General features: G+C 45.7%; 1 protein-coding gene across 2 annotated transcripts in view; it reads left to right on the plus strand.

The window, feature by feature from the left end:
* The first annotated feature begins 10356 nt into the window (after positions 1-10356).
* The window catches only part of dzank1 (double zinc ribbon and ankyrin repeat domains 1), an 81916-nt gene continuing 67549 nt past the window's right edge, over positions 10357-24723 (plus strand). For both annotated transcript variants that reach the window (XM_078230151.1, XM_078230152.1), the window contains exons 1-4: positions 10357-10449; positions 12582-12709; positions 18127-18280; positions 22098-22227. In XM_078230151.1, the coding sequence (XP_078086277.1) occupies positions 12601-12709; positions 18127-18280; positions 22098-22227 (393 nt within the window). In that variant the 5' untranslated portion in view covers positions 10357-10449; positions 12582-12600. The remainder of the gene's footprint in view (positions 10450-12581; positions 12710-18126; positions 18281-22097; positions 22228-24723) is intronic.

The raw sequence follows: 24723 nt of genomic DNA on the forward strand, positions 1-24723 counted from the left end.
AGTTTAGCCAGGGAAAGACTCGGGCCTATTAGGGACCAAGGGGGCAATGTATGTGTGAAGCCACAGGAAGGGTGTTAAATGAATACTCCTCTTTGGTCTTCACTCAGGAAAAGTTCTCAGGAAAACTCACCTGATGAAGGAACAGTGGCTCTGAAAGCTCGTGATTCTGAATAAACCTTTTGGACTTCAACCTGGTGTTGTGAGACTTCTTACTGTGCCCACCCCAGTCCAACGCCGGCATCTCCACATCAGGAAAAGGAGAACATAGGTACGGAATTCAGGGAGAGGGACTGTGAGGAACTTGCACGGTTTGACATAGGAAATGGGGAGGTATTGGAGGCCCAGATGAGCTTAAAAATGGAAAAGTCCCCTGGCCTGGATGAATTGCTGCTGTAGGAAGCGAGGCAGGAAATTGTAAGGGCTCTGACACAAATTTTTAACTCCTCTCTGTCCACGGGAGGCGTGCCAGAGGATTGGAGGACGGCTAATGCGGTTCCACTTTTCAAGAAAGGTGGTGGAGATGATCCAGGAAATTACAGATTGGTGATTCTCATGTCTAGTAGGAAAGCTATTGGAGAAAGTTCTGAAGGTGAGAATTATTGTCCACTTGGATGACTCTTCATCAGCTCTGACGAAGAGTTATCCAGACTCGAAACGTTGGCTCTATTCTCTCTCCACAGATGCCGTCAGACCTGCTGAGTTTCCCCAGCATTTTCTGTTTCAGATTCCAGCATCCGCAGTATTTTGCTTTTATCTGAGTGTTTCACTCACTGCCACTTCTCTTCCAGGAATGCCTTCTCTGAAGTACTGCTGCTCTTCTCTCTGACAGAATTTCCCTTTGTCTCTTTCACCCTGTGCACCGTCGCTGCTTTCCATTTCCCTTCTGGTGTTCGACAAGGTTTACCAAAACTCGCTTTCACAGTCATATTCCCTTCCTCAGTGATTGTCTCCGTCTCACCCCACGTGGATTCCAGATGAAGTTCCACCCCTCATCTTTCGAATCCACCAGGGTTACAGGTATCTCCAGGATATACAACGCTCCTCAGACTGCTGTTCTCGCCGCATCCGGAGATCCACGCTCAGTGCCTTGCGCCGCCATATGCACACTCTTGAAATCTCTCTCCAGCAGCACCGGCTCACTCTTTCTCTCCTTGTCCCCAGTTTCACTTCATTCTTCATCTCATCTGAAAGATTAACAAGAAACTTTTTCTCTTCCTTTTTGTTGTTAAGGAACGCAAGCTCCAACAACTCATCGATACCAACTTCCATCCAGGACCCTCCACCTCCTTCCATCCTCGGATCCCATCTCTCCTAACCCCAGCCCGTGCTGCTTATTCACCTTACCCTCTGACCTTCCCCTCTCTGAGGCAGAGCGTGCTATACTCAGCAAAGGATTTGGCTTCGCACCCTTACGTCCTCACCTGAATTAATTTCGGGCTCAACATGATGCTGAACTCTTCTTCTGCTGCAGCTCTGACGAAGGATCATCCAGACTTAAAATGTTGGCTCGATTCTCTCTCCACAGATGCTGAGTTTCCCCAGCATTTTCTGTTTTTGTTTCAGATTCCAGCATCTGCAATATTTTGCGTTTATCCACTTGGAAAGGCATGGGTCAATTAGGGATAGTCAGCATGGCTTTGTCAGAGGAACCCGGTCACGCCTAACAAATTTGTTACAATTTTTCAAAAATGTGATCAAGTGTGTGGATGATGGAAGTTCAGTTGATGTAGTTTATATGGATTTTAGCAAAGCTTTTGACAAGGTCCCACATGGGAGACTGATTGAGAAGGTTAAAGAACGTGGAATTCAGGGAAACTTTGGCGAGATGTTTCAGAAACCGGCTTCGTAATAGGGCACAAAGGGTAGTGGTAAAAGGCTCTTTGAGTGACTAGATGCCGGTGTCCAGTGGTGTACACAAGGATCAGTACTGGGAACCTTATTCTTTGTTATATACATAAACAATATAAATGCAAATGTGGGGGGAATGATAAGCAAGTTTGCAGATGACACCAAGATTGGTAGGGTGATTAATAATGAAGATGGTTGTAGGTTACAGGAAGATGGATTGGTCAGATGGGCAGAGTAGTGGCAGATTGGTTTTAACCCTGATAAGTGCGAGGTGATGCATTTTGGAAGAAGAAAAAAGACAAGGGAGTATTTAATGAATGGCAGGACACACTGGGAAGCAGAGGAACAGAGGGATCTTGGGGTAATTATTCACAGAACCCTGAAGTCGGCAGAAGACGTGAATGGGATAGTTAAGAAGGCATATGGGACACTTGCTTTCACCAGTAGAGTATAAGAGCAAGGAGGTAATGTTGGAGTTGTAAGAGCCTTGGTTAATCCACAGCTGGAGTACTGTGTGCAGTTCTGGTCACCTCACTATAGGAAGGATGTGATAGCGCTAGAGGGGCTACAGAGGAGGTTCACCAGGATGTTGCCTGGGATGGAGCATTTGAGCTGTAAGGAGAGACTAGATAGGCTTGGATTGTTTTCTTTGGAGCAGAGAAGGCTGAGGGGAGGACATGATTGAGGTGTATAAGATTTGAGGGGTATGGGCAGGGTGAGTAGGGAGCAGCTTAGTTGAGGAGTCAATCACGAGGGGACGTAGTTTTAGGGTAAGGGGCAGGAGGTTCAGAGGGGATTTGAGAAAAAGCTTTTTCACTCAACAGGATGGTGGAAATCTGGAATGCACTGCCTGGGAAGGTAGTGGAAGTCGGAAAGCTTACAACCTTTAAAAAATATTTGGATGAGCAATTGAAATATAATATTCAAGGACATGGGACAAGTGCGGGAAAATGGGATTAGCGCACCTTTAGTGGTAAATATTGTGGGTGCAGACTCGATGGGCAAAGGGCCTTTTCTGCACTGTATGACTCTAAGAGCGGTTGGCTGTGTACAGACCGTGTGTGTTTGAGCTGACTGGTGATCCCTTGATTGTAGGAGGTTTACCAATCCTCCAGAAAATAATCATTTAGCTGCAGGAGGAGCAACCTGGGAGAACACAATTAAAAACTATTGGCCAGGCTTTGCTGCAGCAGGCTGTCCAATGGCATCTCAATTGACTTTAGACTTGCCCCGGTTTAGGTTTTAATTATTTTTGCACAGCAAGTTGCCGTAACGTACAATCTGATAATAAGGAGAACTGTAGATCTCCTTAACCAGTCAGATTGAAGGAAGGGTGCTTTTAATCTCAAATCAGTAGAAAGAAAAATAGAGAGGGAAATAAATATTAGATTAAGAAAGACAAAGTAAAAGAAAATGATTTTTAAAAAATCCCTCAATATACAAACTGAAAGTAAGAGACTCTGGCTGGGTTCTCCTGGCCCGCTGCACTGCTCAAGCAGGCCGGGAGACACCGGTCTCCCGAGGGTGGGGGGCCTTTAGCGAGGTTCCCAGTCGCGAGTCTCCCGGTCGCGAGTCTCCCGGTCTGTAGAGAGAAGAATGTAGTTAACGTTTCAAGTCTCTATGACACTTCTTTGGAGCCCATTGTTTCTGCCAGACCTGCTGAGTTTTTCCAGCATTTTTCTGTATCTATCCTAGTGGGTAATAGTTAATTTTCAGTGCCAGATAGTTTGATGGCAGTAGTTAACACTGAACATACAGACGTGGTAATGGACTGATTTTAGTTTTCAGTGGCGAGTTTAGTTCGCAGCTACTGTGCAAATGCAGCAACTTCACACCATTCAAAATCCATTTCAGTGGTGGGGAGACAGCTGCTCAATGCTATTTCACAAAACTAACAGTGGAGCGTAACAACTCAAACAGCAGGCTTTCGATTGTTGAATTTACCTCTGCATCTTTTCCCCCCCACCTAAAATTATTATTCTGTTTGTGCAGAATCCTGCAATTTTGTTTCATTATATTTCCAATTCCTTTTGAACGTTTAAATGTATTAAATCTGATTCTACCACCCTTTCTGGCAATGCATTTGGATCATAATTCTTTCGACATTATGTGTAGAGGAGCAAAGATTTTGGGAAATAAAAATAAATAAATCTATAAAAATAGTAACAATTTGTGCTTTTAATGTAGTGAAAAATCACAAAGCATTTCATAGGAAAAATTGACATCATCCCGTAAAATGGGGCACGGAGACACAGTGGTTAGCACTGCTGGCTCACGGCAACGTTTCAATTCCACACAGGCACGTTCTCCCCATGTCTGCGTGGGTTTCCTCCGGTTTCCTCCCACAGTCCAAAGACGTGCTGGTTAGGTGCATTGGCCATGCTAAATTCCCCCTCAGTGAATCTGAACAGGCGCCGGAATGGCGATTAGAGGATTTTTACAGTAGCTTCATTGCAGTGTTAATGTAAGCCTACTTGTGACTATTAAATAATCTTTATATGAAGGTATTAGGACAGGTGGTCGGAAGCTGAGTCATTGAGGTAGGTTTTAAGGTGTGTTTCGAAGAAGATGGGAGAGATTTTTAGTAAGGAAATTCCAGACCTTGGGACCTAGACAGCTGCAGGCCCAGTCGCCAGTGATTGGATAAGGCTAATCAGGGATGCAGAGGAGGTGAGAATTGGAGAAACGCATGGTTCTCAGAGGATTGTAGGGCTGGAGGAGGTTAAGTTCTCAGTACAGCTTGTAAAGACCATGAAGAATGCAAACAAAACACGGAGGAATGGAATACTAAAGGACGTATTGTTACATTTATATAGAATCTTGCTTGATGTACTCTCCATTTCCAGTCTTCACACCACAAAAAGGGCAGTGAAGTACAGGATAAATGCAGAAAAGACGTACAAGGAGGTGAGGATTTATAGAATATAAGAGGATGGGAATGTGAGATTGATCAGGTACAATGGAAAAAACAGGACTAAGATTTTGATTTGATTTATTATTGTCACATGTATTAACATACAGTGAAAAGTATTGTTTCTTGCGCGCTATACAGACAAAACATACTGTTCTTAGAGAAAGAAACAAGAGAGTGCAGAATGTAGTGTTACAGTCATAGCTAGGGTGTAGAGAAATATCAACTTATTGCAAGGTAGGTCCATTTAAAAGTCTGACAGCAGCAGGGAAGAAGCTGTTCTTGAGTCGGTTGGTACGTGACCTCAGACTTTTGTACCTTTTTCCTGACGGAAGAAGGTGGAAGAGAGAATGTCCAGGGTGCGTGGGATCCTTAATTATGCTGGCTGCTTTGTCGAGGCAGCAGGAAGTGTAGACAGAGTCAATGGATGGGAGGCTGGTTTGCGCAATGGATTGGGCTACATTCACAACCTTTTGTAGTTTCTTGCGGTCTTGGGCAGAGCAGGAGCCATACCGAGAGGAGACCTGATAATCTTTAAAATTGTGAAGGGGTTCAATAGGGTAAATGTGGGGAAACTGGGTGAGTACAGAGCAAGGGGGCAGAAATATAAGATAGCCATTAACAGATCAAATAAAGAATTTAGAGAAATTATTCCTTTACACTGCAAATGTACAACTAAGAAGTCTCACAACACCAGGTTAAAGTCCAACAGGTTTATTTGGAATCACGAGCTTTTGGAGCACTGCTCCTTCCTCAGGTGAGTGAGCAGCACTCCAAAAGCTCGTGATTCCGAATAAACTTGTTGGACTTTAACTTGGTGTTGTGAGACTTCTTTCTTGTACCCACCTCAGTCCAACGTCGGCATCTCCACATCATTGCAAATGCAGGACTTGATGCCACTGAGTCAGATTGTTATTTCATCTCCCACATCTATTGGTGAACAAGGCAGAATTTCATCTGTCCCCATAGTGAGGCTTTCCCTGGAACAGGTTACCAGCTTGCCAAAGGGCTTATAGCTTGAGGGGCGCCACTCCACATTAGGCATGGCTGACTAGGAGACTCACCCGCCCTCACCACCTGCAGGAAGGATTTTGCAGGTTGATCTCAACCTGTTGACCACATTACAAATTCACTTTCCTTGACCATCAAATCCTCGGGTGGGACTCAACCTCGGAGCTGCTGGCTCAGAGGCAGGGATGCTAGCCGCTGTGTCACAAGACCTCCTGATCGAAACCAATAACATTGATAAATTTAAAGGCAGTCTTAATGCATACCTGAGGTGCAATGAAATACATGGATTATGGGGACAGTGGGAGGAGGCTAGACTTGAGCCCAAACACTGGTATAGATCAGTTAGGCCAAGTGGCCTATTCTCACACACAAACATATAAATTAGAGCAGGAGAAGGCCACTCAGCCCCTCGAACCTGCTCTGCCATTCAGTAAGATCATGGCTGATCTGATTATAACATCAACCCCACATTCTTGCCCTTCATCCCCTTGTTAAACAAGAAACTATCTCTGCCTTAAAAATATTCAAAGACTCTGCTTCCACTGCTTTTTGAGTTCCAGAAATTCAAAACCCTCTCAAAGAAAAAAATTCTCCTTATCTCCCTCTTAAATGAATGACCCCTTATTTTTAAACAGTGACCCCTGGTTTTAGATTCTCCGTCAAGCGGAAACATCCTCTCCACATTCACCCTATCAATACCCCTCAGAATCTTAAAGGTTTTGATCAATTCGCCTCTAACTCTTCTAAACTCTAGTGGATACAAACCTAGCCTGTCCAGCCTTTCCTCATAAGACAACCCACCCATTCCTGGTATCAGTCAGGCAAACCTCCGAACTGCTTCTACCGCATTTACATCTTTCTTTAAATAAGACCAATACTGTACACAATACTCCAGATGTGGTCTCACTAATGCTCTGTACAACTGAAGCATCACCTCCCTACTTTTGTAATCAGTTCCCCTCACAATAAATGATAACATTCTATTAGCTTTCCTGAAGTAGGTTCTATGTAATTGCCACATGGAGGGAATTTCAAAGTAAAAAGGAGCAGGTTGGAATCTACAGCCATGGGATGCGCATTGTTTTGATGCCACCTAGTACATTCTCCCGTTGTCAGATACTAAGGATAATAGTAATTGGAGCAAACACAAGTACGGAATGGCACAAAAATATTTCAATTATGTTGTTACCATACTGCAGAGAGAATACTTCCTTTTGTTTACCCTGCTGTTACTGATCCTGGAGTGTACACCGACTTCAGAAAGAAGAACTGAATCAAAGGAATGTCCTACATTCTCCAGAACTCCTTCACAGATATCCTTCATACAATTATCTTCATATAAAATTATATGATTGTCATGTTTCTTCTTTTCACTCATTTCACAATTACATTGTAACAAAGTTTTTAAAAAAAAGTTTATTAGTCACAAATAGGTTTACATTATCACTGTAATGAAGTTACTGTGAAAATCCCCTAGTCACCACACTCTGCGGCCTGTTCGGGTACACTGAGGAGGAATTTAGCATGGCCAATGCACCTAACCAGCACGTCTTTGGACTGGGAGGAAACCAGAGCACCTAGAGGAAACCCACACAGACACAGGGAGAATTTCCAAACTCCACACAGACAGTGACCTCAGACTTTTGTATCTTTTCCCGATGGAAGAAGGTGGAAGAGGGTACGTCCAGGTTGCGTGGGGTCCTTAATTATGCTGGCTGCTTTTCCAAGACAGCGGGAAGTGTAGACAGAATCAATGATGGGAGGTTTGCGTGATGGATTGGGCTACATTCATGTAGCTTTTGTAGTTTCTTGCGGTCTTGGGCAGAGCAGGAGCCAGACCAAGCTGTGATACAACCAGAAAGAATGTATGTGAAGTTTAAGTTTCATTTGTGATTTGTTTTTGTTAAGTCAGGTCCCTTTTGAGGGGCTGTCCTTCTTGCTTTATCCCTCAGTTTATTTAATTTAATTGGTTAACTCAAAAGAGTTAGACACCAGAAGATAGGACTTTGTCAAAATGGAGCTGGCAGCATTGTCGGTGTTAACAGGGGGTGATTAGGCTACCAGCTACTTGAGGCTGTTACTGCCTCCCCCAATTACAGGTGCACACTTTCAATTCCTCAATTTCCCAGTGGACTCCCCCAATTCCTGCATGTAACAGCTCCACCTTTCCGCTCCTACAGTTGTTCAAACAACACATTCCGTCTCCTAGTGCATCATGTTCTCACACCAGTCAGAGAGTGAATGAATTATCCAGTACCTAATTGGATGATACCGTTTTAAAGCAAATTGCCTTTTTATATACTGGGGAAAAAAAGCTATCAGGAATTCTTGAATTTTAATTGTGGTTTCTGTAAACACTGCGCAGAATATTATAGCCATTGAAGCACATGAGGCTAAGCCCTCATTCTTCATTTTTATTATATATGTATCATCATGGCTTTAATTTCTAAAATGTTAAAAATTGGACAAAGGCTTTAAAATGACTCAAATCATGGCTGATGATGATGAAGAGGTGGCCATGACTCAAACAGAAGGAATTTTCCTGCATTCAGAACACTTGCAACCTAGTCATCACAACCTACTGCCTACAGAAATAAAATTCTAAGGGAATTGTACAAAGGCCATTTACATTTCCAAGACCAGTTCTGGTCAATGAAGATAACCAGTCTAAAGGACCCTGAAACATTTTGAAATCCTTAATTGTTGAAACATTACCAATCTCAAGAATCCAAGAAATTCTTTGCCTGTCCAAAGTGGGGGTCATCTGACACTGGAACAGTTAATATTGCCTTGAACCCATAACTTCCTGACTCAGGCAAGATTTCTACTATCTGGATCACCCTGGGGTGGCACAGTGGTTAGCACTGCTGCCTCACAGTGCCAGGGACCCAGGTTCGATTCCCGCCTTGGGTCACTGTGTGGAGTTTGCCCCATGTCTGCGTGGGTTTCCTCTGGGTGCTCCAGTTTCCTCCCACAATCCAAAGATGTGTGGGTTAGGTGGATTGGCCATGATCAATTGCCCCTTAGTGTCAGGGGGGACTAGCTGGGGTAAATGCATGGGGTTATGAGAAAAGGCCTGGGTGGGACTGTGGTCGGTGCAGACTCGATGGGCCAAATTGCTTCCTTCTGCACTATACAATTCACCCCTCTATGTGTTGTCAGAAATGCTGTATTTTGGATAAAAAGTTTAATCCAAGCATTATCTACCGTTTCAGAACTTGTGGCACTTTATGAAGACCCATTGGGAGTTTCCCTAATGTGGTTAACATTCATCCCCTCAACCAACACCACCAAAAGTAAAACCTCTGCTGTTTTTGGTTCTTGTTGTGCACAGTTAGCTGCTGCATTTGTTTACATAACAGCAGTGACAACTCTTGAAGGGTAATTAATTGGCTGTGAAATTGAGATATCTTGGGGTTGTGCAAAGAGGTGGAAACAAATTTTTCAAGTGACGGAAAGGAAAAAGTGACACAAATCCACTGATACTCATCCACTGGCTTTTCGTGGATATCAGGAGAGGAAGGGAGGGGGCTCAGCTATATCTTAACTTATTTACCTGTGATCAATCAGTGGGCTAATATGAGGAACTACCATCTCCTGTTCAAAGTGCTGCAGGGCAGCTGGCATCCTCAGCAAGAGTCAGCGCCTTCAGCAGAGGAGGTTCAAGGGTGGAGAATAAGTAGACCAATTGATGTGACCTCTGCAGCTACAATAAATGTTGCACTGTTTGTGGGAAACTTTGAGGATGGGGCACTGTGCTTCATCAGGTTGGTGTGGAAGACTGGTCAGCTCTGAATCACAGGCATCCTGCATATTCTTGACCTCTGCTGTGACATCCTGTGGCCTAGGTTTGGGAAAGAACAGAATTAAGTCTAAGCCTTGGACAAAAAAAAACAGAATTGCTAGTGACAAAAGCCAGCCAGGTCTTGGGGAGGGGAGGGGGGGTCATCTCTCCCTGACCAGAGGAGGAGGTCCCCCAAACTGCCATCTCTCTTTGACCAGGGGAGAGGGAGCCTCACCCTGGCATCCCTCCCTGACCAGGAGAGGGAATTCCCCACCTTGTCATCTCTCCCTGACCAGAGGAGGGAGTTCCCCACCCTGCCATCTCTCCCTGACCAGGAGAGGAGTCCCACCCTGCCATCTGTCCATGACTAGAGGAGGGTGTTCCCCACCCTGCCATCTCTCTCTGACCAAAGGAGGGAGTACCCCCCTGCCATCTCTCCCTGACCAGAGGAGAGGGGTCCCCACCCTGCCATCTCTCCCTGACCAGGAGAGGAGTCCCACCCTGCCATCTGTCCATAACTAGAGGAGGGAGTTCCCCACCCTGCCATCTCTCCCTGACCAGGAGAGGAGTCCCACCCTGCCATCTGTTCATGACTAGAGGAGGGAGTTCCCCACCCTGCCATCTCTCCCTGACCAGGAGAGGGAGTTCCCCACCCTGTCTACACACAGCTTTTCCCTCACTGGGGGTCAAACACTGACTGCGCACGCGTCGTCGCTAGGCACGCCGTTGCTAATGTAGCCGGATGCGTCGCTCTGATTGGCCCCCGGCGGTTACCGGGCAACAGCAGGTAGCCAATGGGAGGTGCCGCCGGCGGGCGGTGCGGTTGCTATTGGCAGCGGAGCTGTGGTGTTTGGGCTGAGCGGCTGGAGCAGCAGAGGGAGCTGGGAGTGAGCGGGTCGGCCTCTACTTATAAAATATCACAGATAGAACCAATTAATAATCATGGAGTTATTGATTATTAACATGGGACCGTGTTGTAGTGGTTTTGTTATTGGGCTAGTAACCCAGAGGCCTGGGCTCAGCCAGAGACATGGGGCTGAATTTTCAGCCCAACATGGGGCGCAGACCAGAGGCAGGTTGGAAATGCAGTGCCAGCATTGTGGCGCCCTCCTGCCCCTGGGCCGTTTTCCTGCAGGTAAGTTTGGGGACAGAGGGGCTCCCCTGCCCACAAGTGGCAGGCAGCTGGTTAAGGTAAGCAAGAGAGGAGGTAACCCATATCAGGGGGAAAAGGGGGTATCAGGATATTGAATTTGATGATCAGAAAATGATCAAAATGAGTGGCAGAGCAGGCTGGAGGGGCCGAATGGCCTACCTTTACTTCTATTTTCTATGGAAGAGGCCAGTTATCAGAGGCCAACAGGAATTTTCCTGTCGACGCACCCCCCCCCTCCACATCATCAGGAATAGCTTAGTTGCCTGGTTGTAGCCTCCCCTAGGAGGTGGCACAGTGGTTAACACTGCTGCCTCACAGCGTCAGGGACCGGGGTTCGATTCCCGGCTCAGGTGACAACCTGTGCAGCGTCTGCACATTCTCGCCGTGTCTGCGTGGTTTCCTCCCACAGCCTGAAAGACGTACTGGTTAGGTGCATTGGCTATGCTAAATTCTCCCAGCGTACCCGAACAGGCGCCAGAGTGTGGCGACTAGGGGATTTTCACAGTAATTTCATTGCAGTGTTAATGTAAGCCGACTTGTGACACGAATAAATAAATAAACTTTTTTAAAACTTCCCCAGTGATGGAGGGTTGGCCAAGGCAGACTTTGTGGCCCTTCGCTGCTAAACAGGTCACAGGCCACCCAAACTCCATGACCATTTTTTTTTTGTTTGAAAATTTTTTAAATTGCTGAATGGTTGCCTCAAGACAAAAGGAATCTTTTCCCTTACTTGCAATGGCAGGCTGCGACCCCTTCCATGCTGGAGGCCTGAGTGCCCACATCTCAAGAGTTTGGTTGATTACCCAAGCTAAATTGCCCCTCAGAGTCAGGGGGATTAGCAGGGTAAATATGTGGATTTACGGGGATAGGCCTTGGGTGGGATTGTTGTCGGCATGGGCTCGATGGGCTAAATGGCCTTCGTCTGCAGTGTAAGGATTCTATGATTCTGATAAATGGAAAGCAAGAATGTCCTCTGGCCAGTTCAGGAAATGCCAGGGACCCAACCACAAATTCTTGCTTTTGAGTTTAAGTCTCATCAGGGCAAGTACTTAAATTCAGTTAATTAAATAAATCTGGAGGAAAAAGAACTAGTCTTAATGATGAGGACAATGAAACTACCAGATTGTATAAACCTATCTGGTTTATAATGGAAAAAAGTCTGCTGTTTTTACCTCCAATGTAGTTCTGCACGGTAGCACAGTGGTTAGCACTGCTGCTTCACAGCTCCAGGGTCCCGGGTTCGATTCCCGGCTCAGGTCACTGTCTGTGTGGAGTTTGCACATTCTCCTCGTGTCTGCGTGGGTTTCCTCCGGGTGCTCCGGTTTCCTCCCACAGTCCAAAGATGTGCGGGTTAGGTTGATTGGCCAGGTTAAAAAAAAAAAATTGCCCCTTAGAGTCCTGGGATGTGTAGGTTAGAGGGATGAGCGGGTAAAATATGTGGGGGTAGGGCCTGGGTGGGATTGTGGTCGGTGCAGACTCGATGGGCCGAATGGCCTCCTTCTGCACTGTAGGGTTTCTATAAAATTCTATTTCTATAAAATTCTATATCGAGTTCAGACACACACGCACAAATGAGGTTGACTTAACTACTCTATAGCAAGCCACTCAGTTGTCAAGAAGATGGCTTGTCATCTCCTTCTGAAGGACAATGAGGAATGGACGATGAATGTTGATGTACTCACATCCTGAAAATTAATAAGAAAAAGCAACAGGATTTGTTTCCATTAACAGCTTCCTACGTGACCTTGTCCTTTCCTCAGGCTTTGTTCCCTTTAGCTTGGCTTTCTGACTGGAAGTAATTGTAGTCGTGTCACTGACTCCTGTTCAGCAGGTCCACTCTCCTGTCAAATGTTGTCTCTGGTCTCTTTCTGCAGGTGGTTTCCCTCTGGAGGCATGACGGCCGGTTCCATTGCAGTCCCACAAATCATCCCCCTGAGGGTCCCGCTCCCTGGCAAACCCAAAAGTGAAATCGATACCAACACTCTTATCGGAATCAAGTCAGGTAAGAAAACGGCTTATTACTTGACCACAGTGGGTATAGGATGACTCTAACATTGTGAATGTTTGAGGGGAAGCTCAGTAATCTAACCAAGGAAATATACTTGCCTCAAGATGCAAAGGACACTACTTTAGTCAGTCTCTGAGAGCTCCTGCAGCTCCACGACAGATCTCATTAGGCTCTTGCAGGTCCCCGACATTCCAGCATTGATAGCTGTGCTTTCAGCTGCCTGGGCCCTAAGCTCTGCAATTCCCTTGCTAATCTCTCTGCCTCTCTTAAAAACATGGGGCCCGATTTTACTGGCCGTTCGCTCCATGCTCCTGCTACAGTGAAGTCGGAGAATTTGGAGCCCAGCCAAATCTCCATTCACTGCAGTGAGCTGGGAAAATCCCACTGGCATGAACGGCCGTAACACTCCAGCCTACAAATTTGACCTGTGTTTTGATCACTGGTCCTGATATCTCCTTCTTTGGCTTGGTGTCAAATTTTGTCTGATTACATTTTTGTGATGTGCCTTCAAATATTTGACCACATTAAAGAACAGTACAGCAGAGAAGTAGGCCATTTGGCCAATAAATCCTGTGCCAGCTCTTTCATTGAGTAATCCAGTTAATCCCACTCCCCAATTCTTTCTCTAGCTCCTTGCATTTTGTTTAATTTTTCAAATATTGATCCAATTTCATTTTGCAGGCGACTATTAAATCTTTATCTTCACCCTATCCTGGTGTAAATATACTTTATTAATCGGTTTTTGTATTGCCTTGCACCTCCAAAGATTTAGACGAAAGCACACACAGGTCTCTCTCCTCTTGCGCAGCTTCTAAAGTTGCACAGTTTGGCATTTGGTGCCACTTCACATGCTTTTTACCAAAATGTAGCTGCTCACACACATCTCCCATATTGAACTTCATCTGTCACGTTTCACCAGCCCTCACTCTTTACTATATTTTGTGTCATCTGCAGATTTTGAAATGATCCTTTGTAACGCCAGTCCAATCATTAATGTATATCAAAGACAGCAGTGGTGTGAATTCAGACCGCTGGGGAACTCCACTGTGTAACTTCCTCTGATACTGAAACAACCATTTGTCGAAGCTCCCTATTTTCTATCCCTGAGCTTTTTTTTGTATCTGAGCTTTGACCCCCCATGGGCTTTGGTTTTTGCTAAAAGCCTCATGCGGTACTCGATCAAATATCAGCTGCACTACCCTCACCCACCCTCTCTGTTAGCTCATCAAAAAACTCAGGAGAGTTAGTCAAACACGGTTTACCTTTAAGAAATCTGTGTTGGTTCTGTTTTATCAGTACCTGCTTGTCTAATATAAATGTAAATTGTTGTAGACTCATGCCATTTCTGAATGCAAACTGCAGTCGGTGACAAAGATTAATGGCTGGTGATGGTTGCATTATCTGTGCAGGCCAACAGTTTAATTTATGTCTTGCATGTTCACACTTGTTCCACTAACGATGCTCATTAGTTGCCCAAAATGTTTTTGATTTGATTTGCTTTGACTTATTATTGACGTGTTGGGATACAGTGAAAAGTAGTATTTCTTACAAAACATACCGTTCACAGAATACATAGGGAAGAAGGAAAGGAGAGGGTGCAGAATATAGTGTTACTGTCATAGTTAGGGTGTAGAGAAAGATCCGCTTAACATATGGTAGGTCCATTCAAAGGTCTGATGGTAGCAGGGAAGAAGCTGTCCTTGAGTCATTTACGTGATCTCAGACTTTTGTATCTCTTTCCCGACGGAAAAAGGTGGAAGAGAGTATGGCTGGGGTGCGTGGTGTCCTTAATTATGCTGGCTGCTTTTTCGAGGCAACGGGAAATGTAGACAGAGTCAATGGATGGAGACTGGTTTGCGTGATGGATTGGGCTACCTTCACAATCCTTTGTAGTTTCTCGCAGTCTTGGTCAGAGCAGGAGCCATACCAAGCTGTGATACATCTAGAAAGGATGCTTTCTATGTGCACCTGTAAAGATTGTAAAGGTGAATATTTATTAAACAAGATGTCAGCTGTGGCTCAGTGGTAACACTCTCACCTCTTGAGTCTCAGGGTTGTGTGTTCACACTTATGGAGTAGGGTACTCCACTGGAGTGTCAGCACAAAACCTAGGCTGACATTTCAGTGCTGCACTGCTTGAAGTGCCAGTATTTAGATGAGGTAAACTGAGGGCCCTTCAAACCTACTAGGATGTAAAAGATCCTATGCCACTGTTGTGAAGAAGAGCAGGGGAGTTCTCCTGGCCAATATTTATTGCTCGACTAGCATTTAAGCAAGATTGATCTGGTTATTATCATACTACTGTTTGTGGGATCTTCTGAACTATATATTAGCTGCCCTGTTTTCATACATCACAGCAGTCTTTCCCTTCAAAAATAAATTCCATTGACTGTAGAGTGGGAAGGTCTGAGGTTGTGAAAGCCACTATTTAAATGCAAGTCTTTTATGTTTGAAATACCATCTGCCCTAGCAATTATACACCAACATTGGCAGAGGAATCAAAACATAAAACAGAATTAAATCAGAGGGTAGTGTCTCTTTTTGGTTGTCATTTGCAACCTTTAACTTTAACTGATGAAAAGGTCATCCAGACTCGAAACGTTGGCTCTATTCTCTCTCCACGGATGCTGTCAGACCTGCTGCGATTTTCTGTTTTTGTTTCAGATTCCAGCATCCGCAGTCATTTGCTTTTAACAAATAAATCTCTCAAGTCATCATATCAGCTTTGCTCAGTTGATAGCATTCTCGTTTGTTCGCTGAAAGGGCATGTTTTCAAGATCAGCACTCGGCATTGAGCATGTAACCTCACGTGTTATCTCAGTGCCATATCAAGAGTCCTGCCATTGGAGTGCCATCCATTACGTGAGAACTTGTTCCATGCAAAAAGTCTGCTGTAATTATTCACCCAACAACAGTGACCTCCCTTCAAAACATAAAGACAAACTTGCAATTATTTGCCTTTAATAATGTCAGGAAATGTTAAAGTGCTTAATGGCTAGTGGAGTAGTTTTCACCTTTGTTGTCATAGAGAAAATAAATACAGCGGCTAATTTGCTCAAGCAAGGTCCCAGAAATAGAGGTGGGATTGGGGGTGGGGATGTTGTGGTAATATCACTGGAATAGTAATCTGGGGGTGTGGGTTCAAAGCTCACCAAGCTCACCAAATTCAGTTCATAAATCTGGAATATAAAGCTGGTCTCGGTAATGATGGCCATGACAGTCATTGTTGATCGCTGTAAAAACCCATCTGGTTCACCTGCCATCTTTACCTGGTCTGTCCGATATGTGACTCCAGATCCACAGCAATGTGGTTGACTATTAACTACCCTCTGAATTAGCCTAGCTAGCCCATTCGGTTCAAGGGCAATTAGGGATGGGCAACAAACGCTGGCCTTGCCCACAACATGACATCCCCTCACAGAATGTTTGAAATGGATGATGATCAGCTAATTTGTTTTCTTTTAGGGTTGTTGGTTGAGGAATAAACATTGGCCAGAAGAACTCTGCTGCTGTTCTTTGAAAAAGTGGCACGTGATCTTTTACACCCACCTGAGAGGGCAAGTTTAACATCTCATCTGAAAGACAGCACCTCTGACAATGCAGCACTCACCCAGTACTGCATTGGATTGTGTGCTCAAGTTTCTGGAACAGTGGGCGTCACAGTGGTTAACACTGCTGCCTCACAGTGCCAGGAACGCGGCTTCAATTCCGACCTTGGGTAAACTCTGTGTAGAGTTTGCACGTTGTCCCCATGTCTGCCTGGATTTCCTCCGGGTGCTCCAGTTTTCTCCCACACTCCAAAGATGCGCGGGTTAGAATGATTGGTCATGGTAAATTGCCCCCGAGTGTCAGGGGGATTAGCAGGGTAAATACATGGATTTATGGGGATTGTTGTTGGTGCAGGCTCGATGGGCTGAATGGCCTCCTTCTGCACTGTAGGGATTCTATGAACTCACAATTTTCTGACTATGTGTAAGAGTGCTCTCCACAGAGCCATAGGTGGCATTGAAAAAATACTTTATGGCACTAATCATGTTTTCATTTCCTCACTTTGCAACGTATGAAAGAGACGGCTTCCACAGATGGAGATGAGGTGATGTGTCTGTTTAGGCCTGGTTTCTGGCTCCAAAATATAAACGGTACTAATAAAATCAGAACACAGAATTACATTCAAAACAAGAGCTTCATCACTCAACAGATTATATTCCATTTGAAGTAAAGTGGATTGGATTTTTTTTTAATTAAGTCTGTGTGCGCAGCATGTTGACACACGCAGAAAATATTAATTCAGAGGCAGGAATGTTGCTCTCGGATATCACTGAATTTCAGCCAATGTGCATACGTTTAAATGCTACTTTCTATTCAGGAAACAGCAGGTCGACTGACTCTGAATAGAGCAATATTACATTCTGTGAAATAAGCACCTGCAAGGAAAGGTAAACCAGTACAGCTGTTTAAACTTTATACCATGTTACACATACCAGCTGTAACGATGCAGTTATTGTTCTATCAGGCCAAACACTCCACCATTGTTGAAGGGAAGTTGTTTCCATGGTGACATGCCTGCCACTTGTTTGTACTCAGGGATGCCTTGCCCTTCCAACCAATCAAAGAACCTTACAACACAGTCGGAAGCATTCAGCTCACGTTTCCTGTCCCAGCATTTTGAAAGAGCAATCCCCCTGCTCTTTCACCATAACTCTGCAAGTTTTTCCCTCTTAGAGAATTTATCCAATTCCCTTTTGAATGTTGCTGAGGCTGGCACAGTGGTTAGCACTGCATCCTCACCGCGCAAGGGACCCAGGTTCGATTCCCGGCTTGGGTCACTTTGCAGAATCTGCACGTTCTCCCCGTGTCTGCGTGGGTTTCCTCCGGGTGCTCCAGTTTCCTCCCACAGTCCGAAAGACGCGCTGGTTAGGTGGATTAGCCATGCTAAATTCTCCCTCAGTGTATACGAACAGGCGCAAGTGTGGCGACTAGAGGATTTTCACAATAACTACATTGCAGTGTTAATGTAAGCCTACTTGTAACCCCAATAAATAAACTTTAAACTTAACTATTGACACTGCTTCCACAGCCTTTTCAGGCAGTGCATTCCCAATCAGAATAACCTGCTTTGTAAATCCAATTCTTCTCATCTCACCTTTTGGTTTGTTTGTCAATTATCTTAAATCTGTGTTCGCCAGCTACTGACAGTCAAAACAGTTTCTCCTGATTTACTGTGTTGAAAGCCTTCAGATTTTGAACATCAGTGTTAACTCTCCCCTTAACCTGCTCCAAAATGTACCATCCCAACTCCTGTACTTCACATACGTGGACATTAAGTAGATGCAAAACATCTTGTGGGGATTTGTTTCTAACGAAAGCAAGCTCCTTAATTACATTTTTATTTTATCCTATCTATTTGACAGACACCCCTGATGTGGATATATACTACACAACCAATGGCAGCAGACCTCAATTCTGGAAGAAATCAAATGATGGGGAAAGCTGCACCTTAAAGTACAGGAAACCATTCACATTGCAGGCAGGCAAAGGGACTATTAAAGCTTTGGCTGTTTCTAGGTAAATCTCCCAAATGTCTGTGCATGAAAAATTTGAGAGTTTTTTATTGGTCAAAATGAGAAATCCAAGAATCATACAACACAAAGCAGGCCATTTGGCCCATTGTGCCTGTGCTGGCTCTTTGCAAGACCATCCCATTAATTCAACTCCCCTGCTCTTTCCCTTTAGCCTCACACTTTTGCTTTGGAAATATATATCCAATTTCCTTTTTAAAAAAATATGAATGAATCAGCAGCCAGCACCTTTTCAGTCGGTGTATTCCAGATCATAACAATTCACTGCATTAAAAACTATTCATTCCCCTCTCATTCTTTTGCCAATTATCTTCAATTTGTCTCCTGGGTTTGCTTATCCTCCTGCCAGTGGAAACAGTTTCTCCCTATCTACCATATCAAAACCCTTCACAATTTTGAACACTTTTATTAAATCTCCTCACGGCACGGTGGCACAGTGGTTAGCACTGTTGCCTCACAGCGCCAGGGACCCGGATTCAATTCCAGCCTTGGATGTCTGTGTGGAGTTTGCATGTTCTCCCTGTGTCTGTATGGGTTTCCCTGGGTGCTCCAGTTGCCTCCCACACTCCAAAGATGTGCCGGTTAGGTGGATTGGCTGTGCTAAATTGACCCTTAGTGCCAGGGGGATTAGCAGGGTAAATATGTGGGGTTACGGGGATAGGGCCTGGGTAGGATTGTTGTCGGTGCAGACTCGATGGTTCTGCACCGTAAGGATTCTATGATTCAACCATCTCTGCTCTTTCTCAGGAGAAGAATTCCAGCTCCCCTAGTCTCTTTATGTAACTGAAATCCCCCATTCCTGGTAATATTCTGCAAAACCTCCTTGGTATCCTCTCCAAGGCTTTGATATCCCTCCTAAGATATGGTGCTCATGATGGAATTTCAACTGAGTCTTAACCAGTCAGTTATAAAACCTTAGGGCAAAATCACTCCCACGTCCCACTCTACCCTCCCACCTGCCCTGCCATCAGTGGGATTCATGGCAGCTGATGTGGTGGGGAGCAAAATATCAGTTTCCCCATATCAGGCAAAGAGGTCAGGATTGTCCTCCCACCATTCATGGCGGGTTGATGCCAGGTCGTGTCTTTAGCTGAAGCTCGGCAGGAACCCACCATGCATCTCATGCATGTTCATTAAAAGCACGATGTGGAGATGCCGGCGTTGGACTGGGGTAAACACAGTAAGAAGTTTAACAACACCAGGTTAAAGTCCAACAGGTTTATTTGGTAGCAAAAGCCACACAAGCTTTCGAGGCTCTGAGCCCCTTCTTCAGGTGGATTAAAAGCACATTAAAAGCACAACAGACTGGAATCGTGCGCCCTGTCCAATCTCAGCCCCTGCCAGCGGGAATTCACGCTGTTCTGAAACCCGAACGGACATTCATGACGTGTACCCAACGAGGGAGAATTTTAAAACTCTTACCTGGAGTTGAAGCTGGTTGCAGGAACGATGCATTCGAAAGACATGAAGGTGGGAGGTGGTGGGTGCAAGACACAAACTGGGAATGCAGAGGAGAAGAAGGGTGGGGGAGTTTGAATGAGAACAAGAGAGGTTGACAAGATGTCCCGTTGAGGTGTGGGGGAAAGGAAAGCATGAAAAGGGAGGGAGGTGGGTGGGGCCAGATTACTTCAGAGGGAGGAGTAGGTCGAGTGAACGTTGGGATCCTGGGAGGAGAACTGCTGGTGATATGAGAGGACAATGACCCCGAGAGGAGGAAGTGTGATGTGGCAAGGTTGGGGGGTCAGGTTCCTGGTGTGACAGGCATAGTTCTCATCTGGGGTGTCACTGAGGGGACAAGGATAGTGGTGGCACAGATCGCAGGAGTGGGGAGGATCATGCTGGCCATTGGAACTGTGACTGGTGTACACTAAGCTGGGAAGGAAGGCATGCACATTAACAGTGATAGAGTCCAGGGTGACGGAGGGTGGCTCCAGGGTAACTGAAGTAAGAGTGAAGGTGACATGGGAGGGTCAACAGTGATGGGAGGGGGTCAATGATGACTTAAATCATCACCACCCAAAATGGACTGCAGTGGTTCAATAAGGCAGGTTGGTGGGTGACGGAGAGGATAAAAGGAGGTGGAGACTGTTTGAAATCCTAGAACAGAGCCAGCTCCAGATCTAGGCAACGCCGCCAATGTCCAAATGCAAAACATCGCTAGGGGGAAAGTCTGCTCAGGTTGATGGAGTTCAAGATCAGCACAACTGAATAACTAAAGGTAAACCCGAATAAAGATGTGGAAAATAAATGAGAACTTCCTCATTTGCTATTCCTCACTGTTTGATGAAGGCAACATGGCAGAAGGTTTGGCCCAGAGGGCTCTCAATGACCACGAGATCCCAGCAAAGTGTAGAGTTGCTGTTCACTCTCAGCCATTGGCCATTTCTCCGGGAAGAGTTAGGGAAGAAGGGGGTCCACCTGAAATGCCTCCTCCATTTGATTGGCACCCCATCCACCACTTTAAACATTCACTCCCTCCACCACCAAAAGCAATGGCAGCTGTGTACCATCTACAGGATGCACTGTAACAACTCTCCGGCTTCTTTGGTAGAGCCTTCCAAAGTAGCCACCTGCACCCCCTCGATGGGCAATGGCAGCAGGCTCATGGGAACACCACCACCCGCAGGTTCCCCTCCAAGCCATGTACCATCATGACTTGGGGCTGTCCCTTTACTATTGCTGGGTCAAAATCCTAGGAGACCCTCTCTAACAGCACTGTGGATGTACCTACTCCAAATGGACCGCAGTAGTTCAGTAAGGCAGCTCACCACCACCTTCTCAAGGGCAACTAGCCAAAATGCTGGCTTAGCAACACCCACATCCCATGATAGAATACCAGAAATTCAGTGTTGATGTGAGTTTGAAGTGAGTGGAAGGTTCGCTTGCCTTAACGGAGCAGATAAGGTCATTGATCTGTTTCTTGCACTGTAGGGCAGCCCTCCTTTAAAACGCACAGGCGCTTGACCACCCTGGCAACCTGCTGCCAGGCTGCCGTGGTCAGACAGGGTGGCCTCCTGTGACTCTCCCTTGAAAAGAGGACCTCCCACCTTTCCTCAGCAGCCCAGAGGAGAGTCTCCAAGAAGACATCGCTGAACTGGGGTGCTGGAGCTTGCACAACATGGTCCCCAAAGATCCTGGCACATTGAGTGAATGGCTGTCTGGGTGCCTTTTAACCAGGTTGTCCACCCATCACGAGATTCAACGTCAACCTTGTGACTGCATAATTAATTAGCAAGACATTGCATGATTCAGTGGGTTTATCCATTACCTTTTTGGTAGCGAGTCCCTCTGACTTCTCGCCCTACCACACGAATTAGTCCAGGAGTGGAAGATTCCGCCCTCAGTGTAACTTCCTTCATTATGCACTCTATGCCTCTTTTTAAAGTCCAAGATCCTGTACGCACTTTGAGGGTGGAATTTTCCCGTCCCGCCCGCCATGGGAATTGTAGGGACGGGACAGGACCATGCAAAGATCTGTTGACCTTGGGTGGGATTTTCCAGTCTTGGGGCAAGTGCAGCCGGAAAATCCCACCCCTACCCTTTCTCAGCTTGTCCTGTCACATTGTAAGATCCATATTTGTAAACTCTCTGTTCTTGCATCCTTTTTGAAATTGTACAATTTTGTTTATGTTGCCCTTCCTCATTCTTCCTATTAAAATCTATTCTTTCACACTTCTCTGTATCAAATTGCATCTGCCCATTTTGCCTGTTTGTCTGTCGTCCTGAAGTCTGCTGCGGTCCTCCTCACAGCATGACACTTTTCTAAGTTTCGTGTCATCTGCAAACTTTCTGTTGACTATTAGAGATGGCCGCGAGAGTGGTGTGGTGACCAAGGTATTTCTTGTGGAGTATGTGCAGCCCAATACACCGGAGCTACTGGAAGATGATGACCAGAATTTCCTGCAAGATTATGCAAAGGAGCTTTCTAGACAGGTGAGTGGGTCTAGTCGGGTACAGTAAGTATGTTGCATGTACCAAGTGTTGGAGTGCGAGCTGGGTATCCCTGAACATAGAAATTAATTGATCCCTGTGGGAGTCAAAAAATAATCTAGAGAGATTCTCCTAATGTCAGCTTCCTGTTTGTTCACATTCTTAAAGTTTATTTATTATTCGTCACAAGTAGACTTGCATTAACAATGCAATGAAGTTACTGTGAAAATCCCAAAGTTGCCACACTCCGGCGCCTGTTCGGGTACACGCAGGGAGAATTTAGCACGGCCAATACACCTACCCAGCACGTCTTTCAGACTGTGGAAAGAAACCGGAGCACCCGGAGGAAACCCACGCAGAACAGGGAGAACGTGGAAACTCCACACAGACAGTAACCCAAGCCAGGAATCGAAGCCGAATCCCTGGTGCTGTGGGGCACCAGTGCTAATCACTGTACCACTGTGCCGCCAGGTGAGGGCAATACATAGATAGCTGTATCATTCCTGAATCTAATATATCAGAACATAAGAACAAGGCCATTCAGTCCCATGCACCTGTTCTGCTATCCTGGAAGGTCAGGGCTGATCTGTACTTTAGCTCCATTTACCTGCCTTCCCGATTGAAAATCTATTGAAAGGTCTTAAAAAGGTCTAATTCATCCAATATCCCCAGCCTTTTGGGGTAAATTTCCCTTTGTGTGGAAAAAGACTATTGTAACAATTTCAACAGCCTTGATAATGGAGATTGTAGAAACAGAGTTAAGCGTGGAAAACATCCAAGTTTTTTTTTCCAAGTTGAATCCAGAAGATTTAATCAAATGATTAGTTCGACCAAAACATAAACACTTTGCATCCAGAACCAATTTGTGTGCACTATTAACAACAGATAAGGAGCACTGTGGAGCAATGTAAACAGATCTTTACTCCAGCTTATACCACGGTTTAATGAGACCATGGTTGATTTATATCCTAATTCTACACCCCATGGCTCCATGTCAATTAATACTCTTGACGAATAAAAATCTGTTGATCTCAGACTTAAAACGATTACCATATATAATCATGTAAAAGTCAAGTTTTAGAAACCAAATTTTTAGGCTTACAGAAATCAGTGTTCCTGGGTACGACGAGGACAGAACCACACTCAATTGCCATATTCCACTTTGAGCTACAAAATATCCACAAGGTTTTAAGATTCATAAGGTTTAAGGCGGCACGGTAGCACAGTGGTTAGCACTGCTGCTTCACAGCTCCAGGGTCCCGGGTTCGATTCCCGGCTCGGGTCACTGTCTGTGTGGAGTTTGCACATTCTCCTCGTGTCTGCGTGGGTTTCCTCCGGGTGCTCCGGTTTCCTCCCACAGTCCAAAGATGTGCGGGTTAGGTTGATTGGCCAGGTGAAAAAAATTGCCCCTTAGAGTCCTGGGATGCGTAGGTTAGAGGGATTAGCGGGTAAAATATGTGGGGGTAGGGCCTGGGTGGGATTGTGGTCGGTGCAGACTCGATGGGCCGAATGGCCTCCTTCTGCACTGTAGGGTTTCTATGATTTCTATGATTTCTAAGATTAGGGGCGGCACAGTGGTTAGCACGGCTGCCTCACAGCACCAGGGACCCAGGTTCAATTTCAGCCTTGGATGACTGTCTCTGTGGAGTTTGCACGTTCTCCCCATGTCTGCACGGATTTTCTTCCAGGTGCTCCAGTTTCCTCCCACACTCCAAAGATGTGCAGGTTAGGTGGATTGACCATGGTCATTGCCCCTTAGTGTCCCAAAATGTGTAGGTTAGATGGATTAGCCACGGCAAATGTGTGATAGGGCCTGTCAGAGAGTTGTTTCAGACCCGATGGGCCGAACGGCCTCCTTCTGCACTGCAGGGATTCTATGATTCAATGGCTCACTGAAGGTCCTCTCTTTCTGCACAGTATTAGCTAAGCTCATCTAGGTTGTCTCTTTTAATGGTAGCTGTGCACTTTATTTGCTGGCCTCCCAATCCTAGTGTGGTACTGCCAATAATGTCACTGACTCAGAGGTTATCTGCACATTCGGCACCAGGGCCGATGCAGCATGCCTGACCTGATCTGTGCCATTTAGGAAAGAAGGGAAGCAGCAAGAGAGTCTGGCAAGAAAGATGCGAGAGAGTCGGTAGGAAAGTGACGACAGAGAGATTCTGCTGCGGAAGTGGCCAGAGAGAGAGAGGCGGCGGAATTTTCCCATCCTGCCTGCCACGGGAATCCGAGCAGGTGGGACACGGATCATGCAAAGGTCCATTGACCTGAGGCGGGATTTTCTGATATTGGGGCGAGCACGGCCAGAAAATCCCACCTCAGAGAGTCCGTCAGGGAAGTGGCGAGAGACAGAGTGACTCGGGTAGTGTAGCAGCGAGAGAGAGAGTCTGGCAGGAAAACAGAGAGTTGGCGAGAGGGAGGGACTCGGCCTATGGAAGAGGCAGCGATGCAGTGGGAAGTAGAAAGGGTTCATATTTTCCGACCAAAACTTAAGCCCCA

This window comes from Mustelus asterias, chromosome 15, assembly GCF_964213995.1.
Source record: "Mustelus asterias chromosome 15, sMusAst1.hap1.1, whole genome shotgun sequence".
Lineage (NCBI taxonomy): Eukaryota > Metazoa > Chordata > Chondrichthyes > Carcharhiniformes > Triakidae > Mustelus > Mustelus asterias.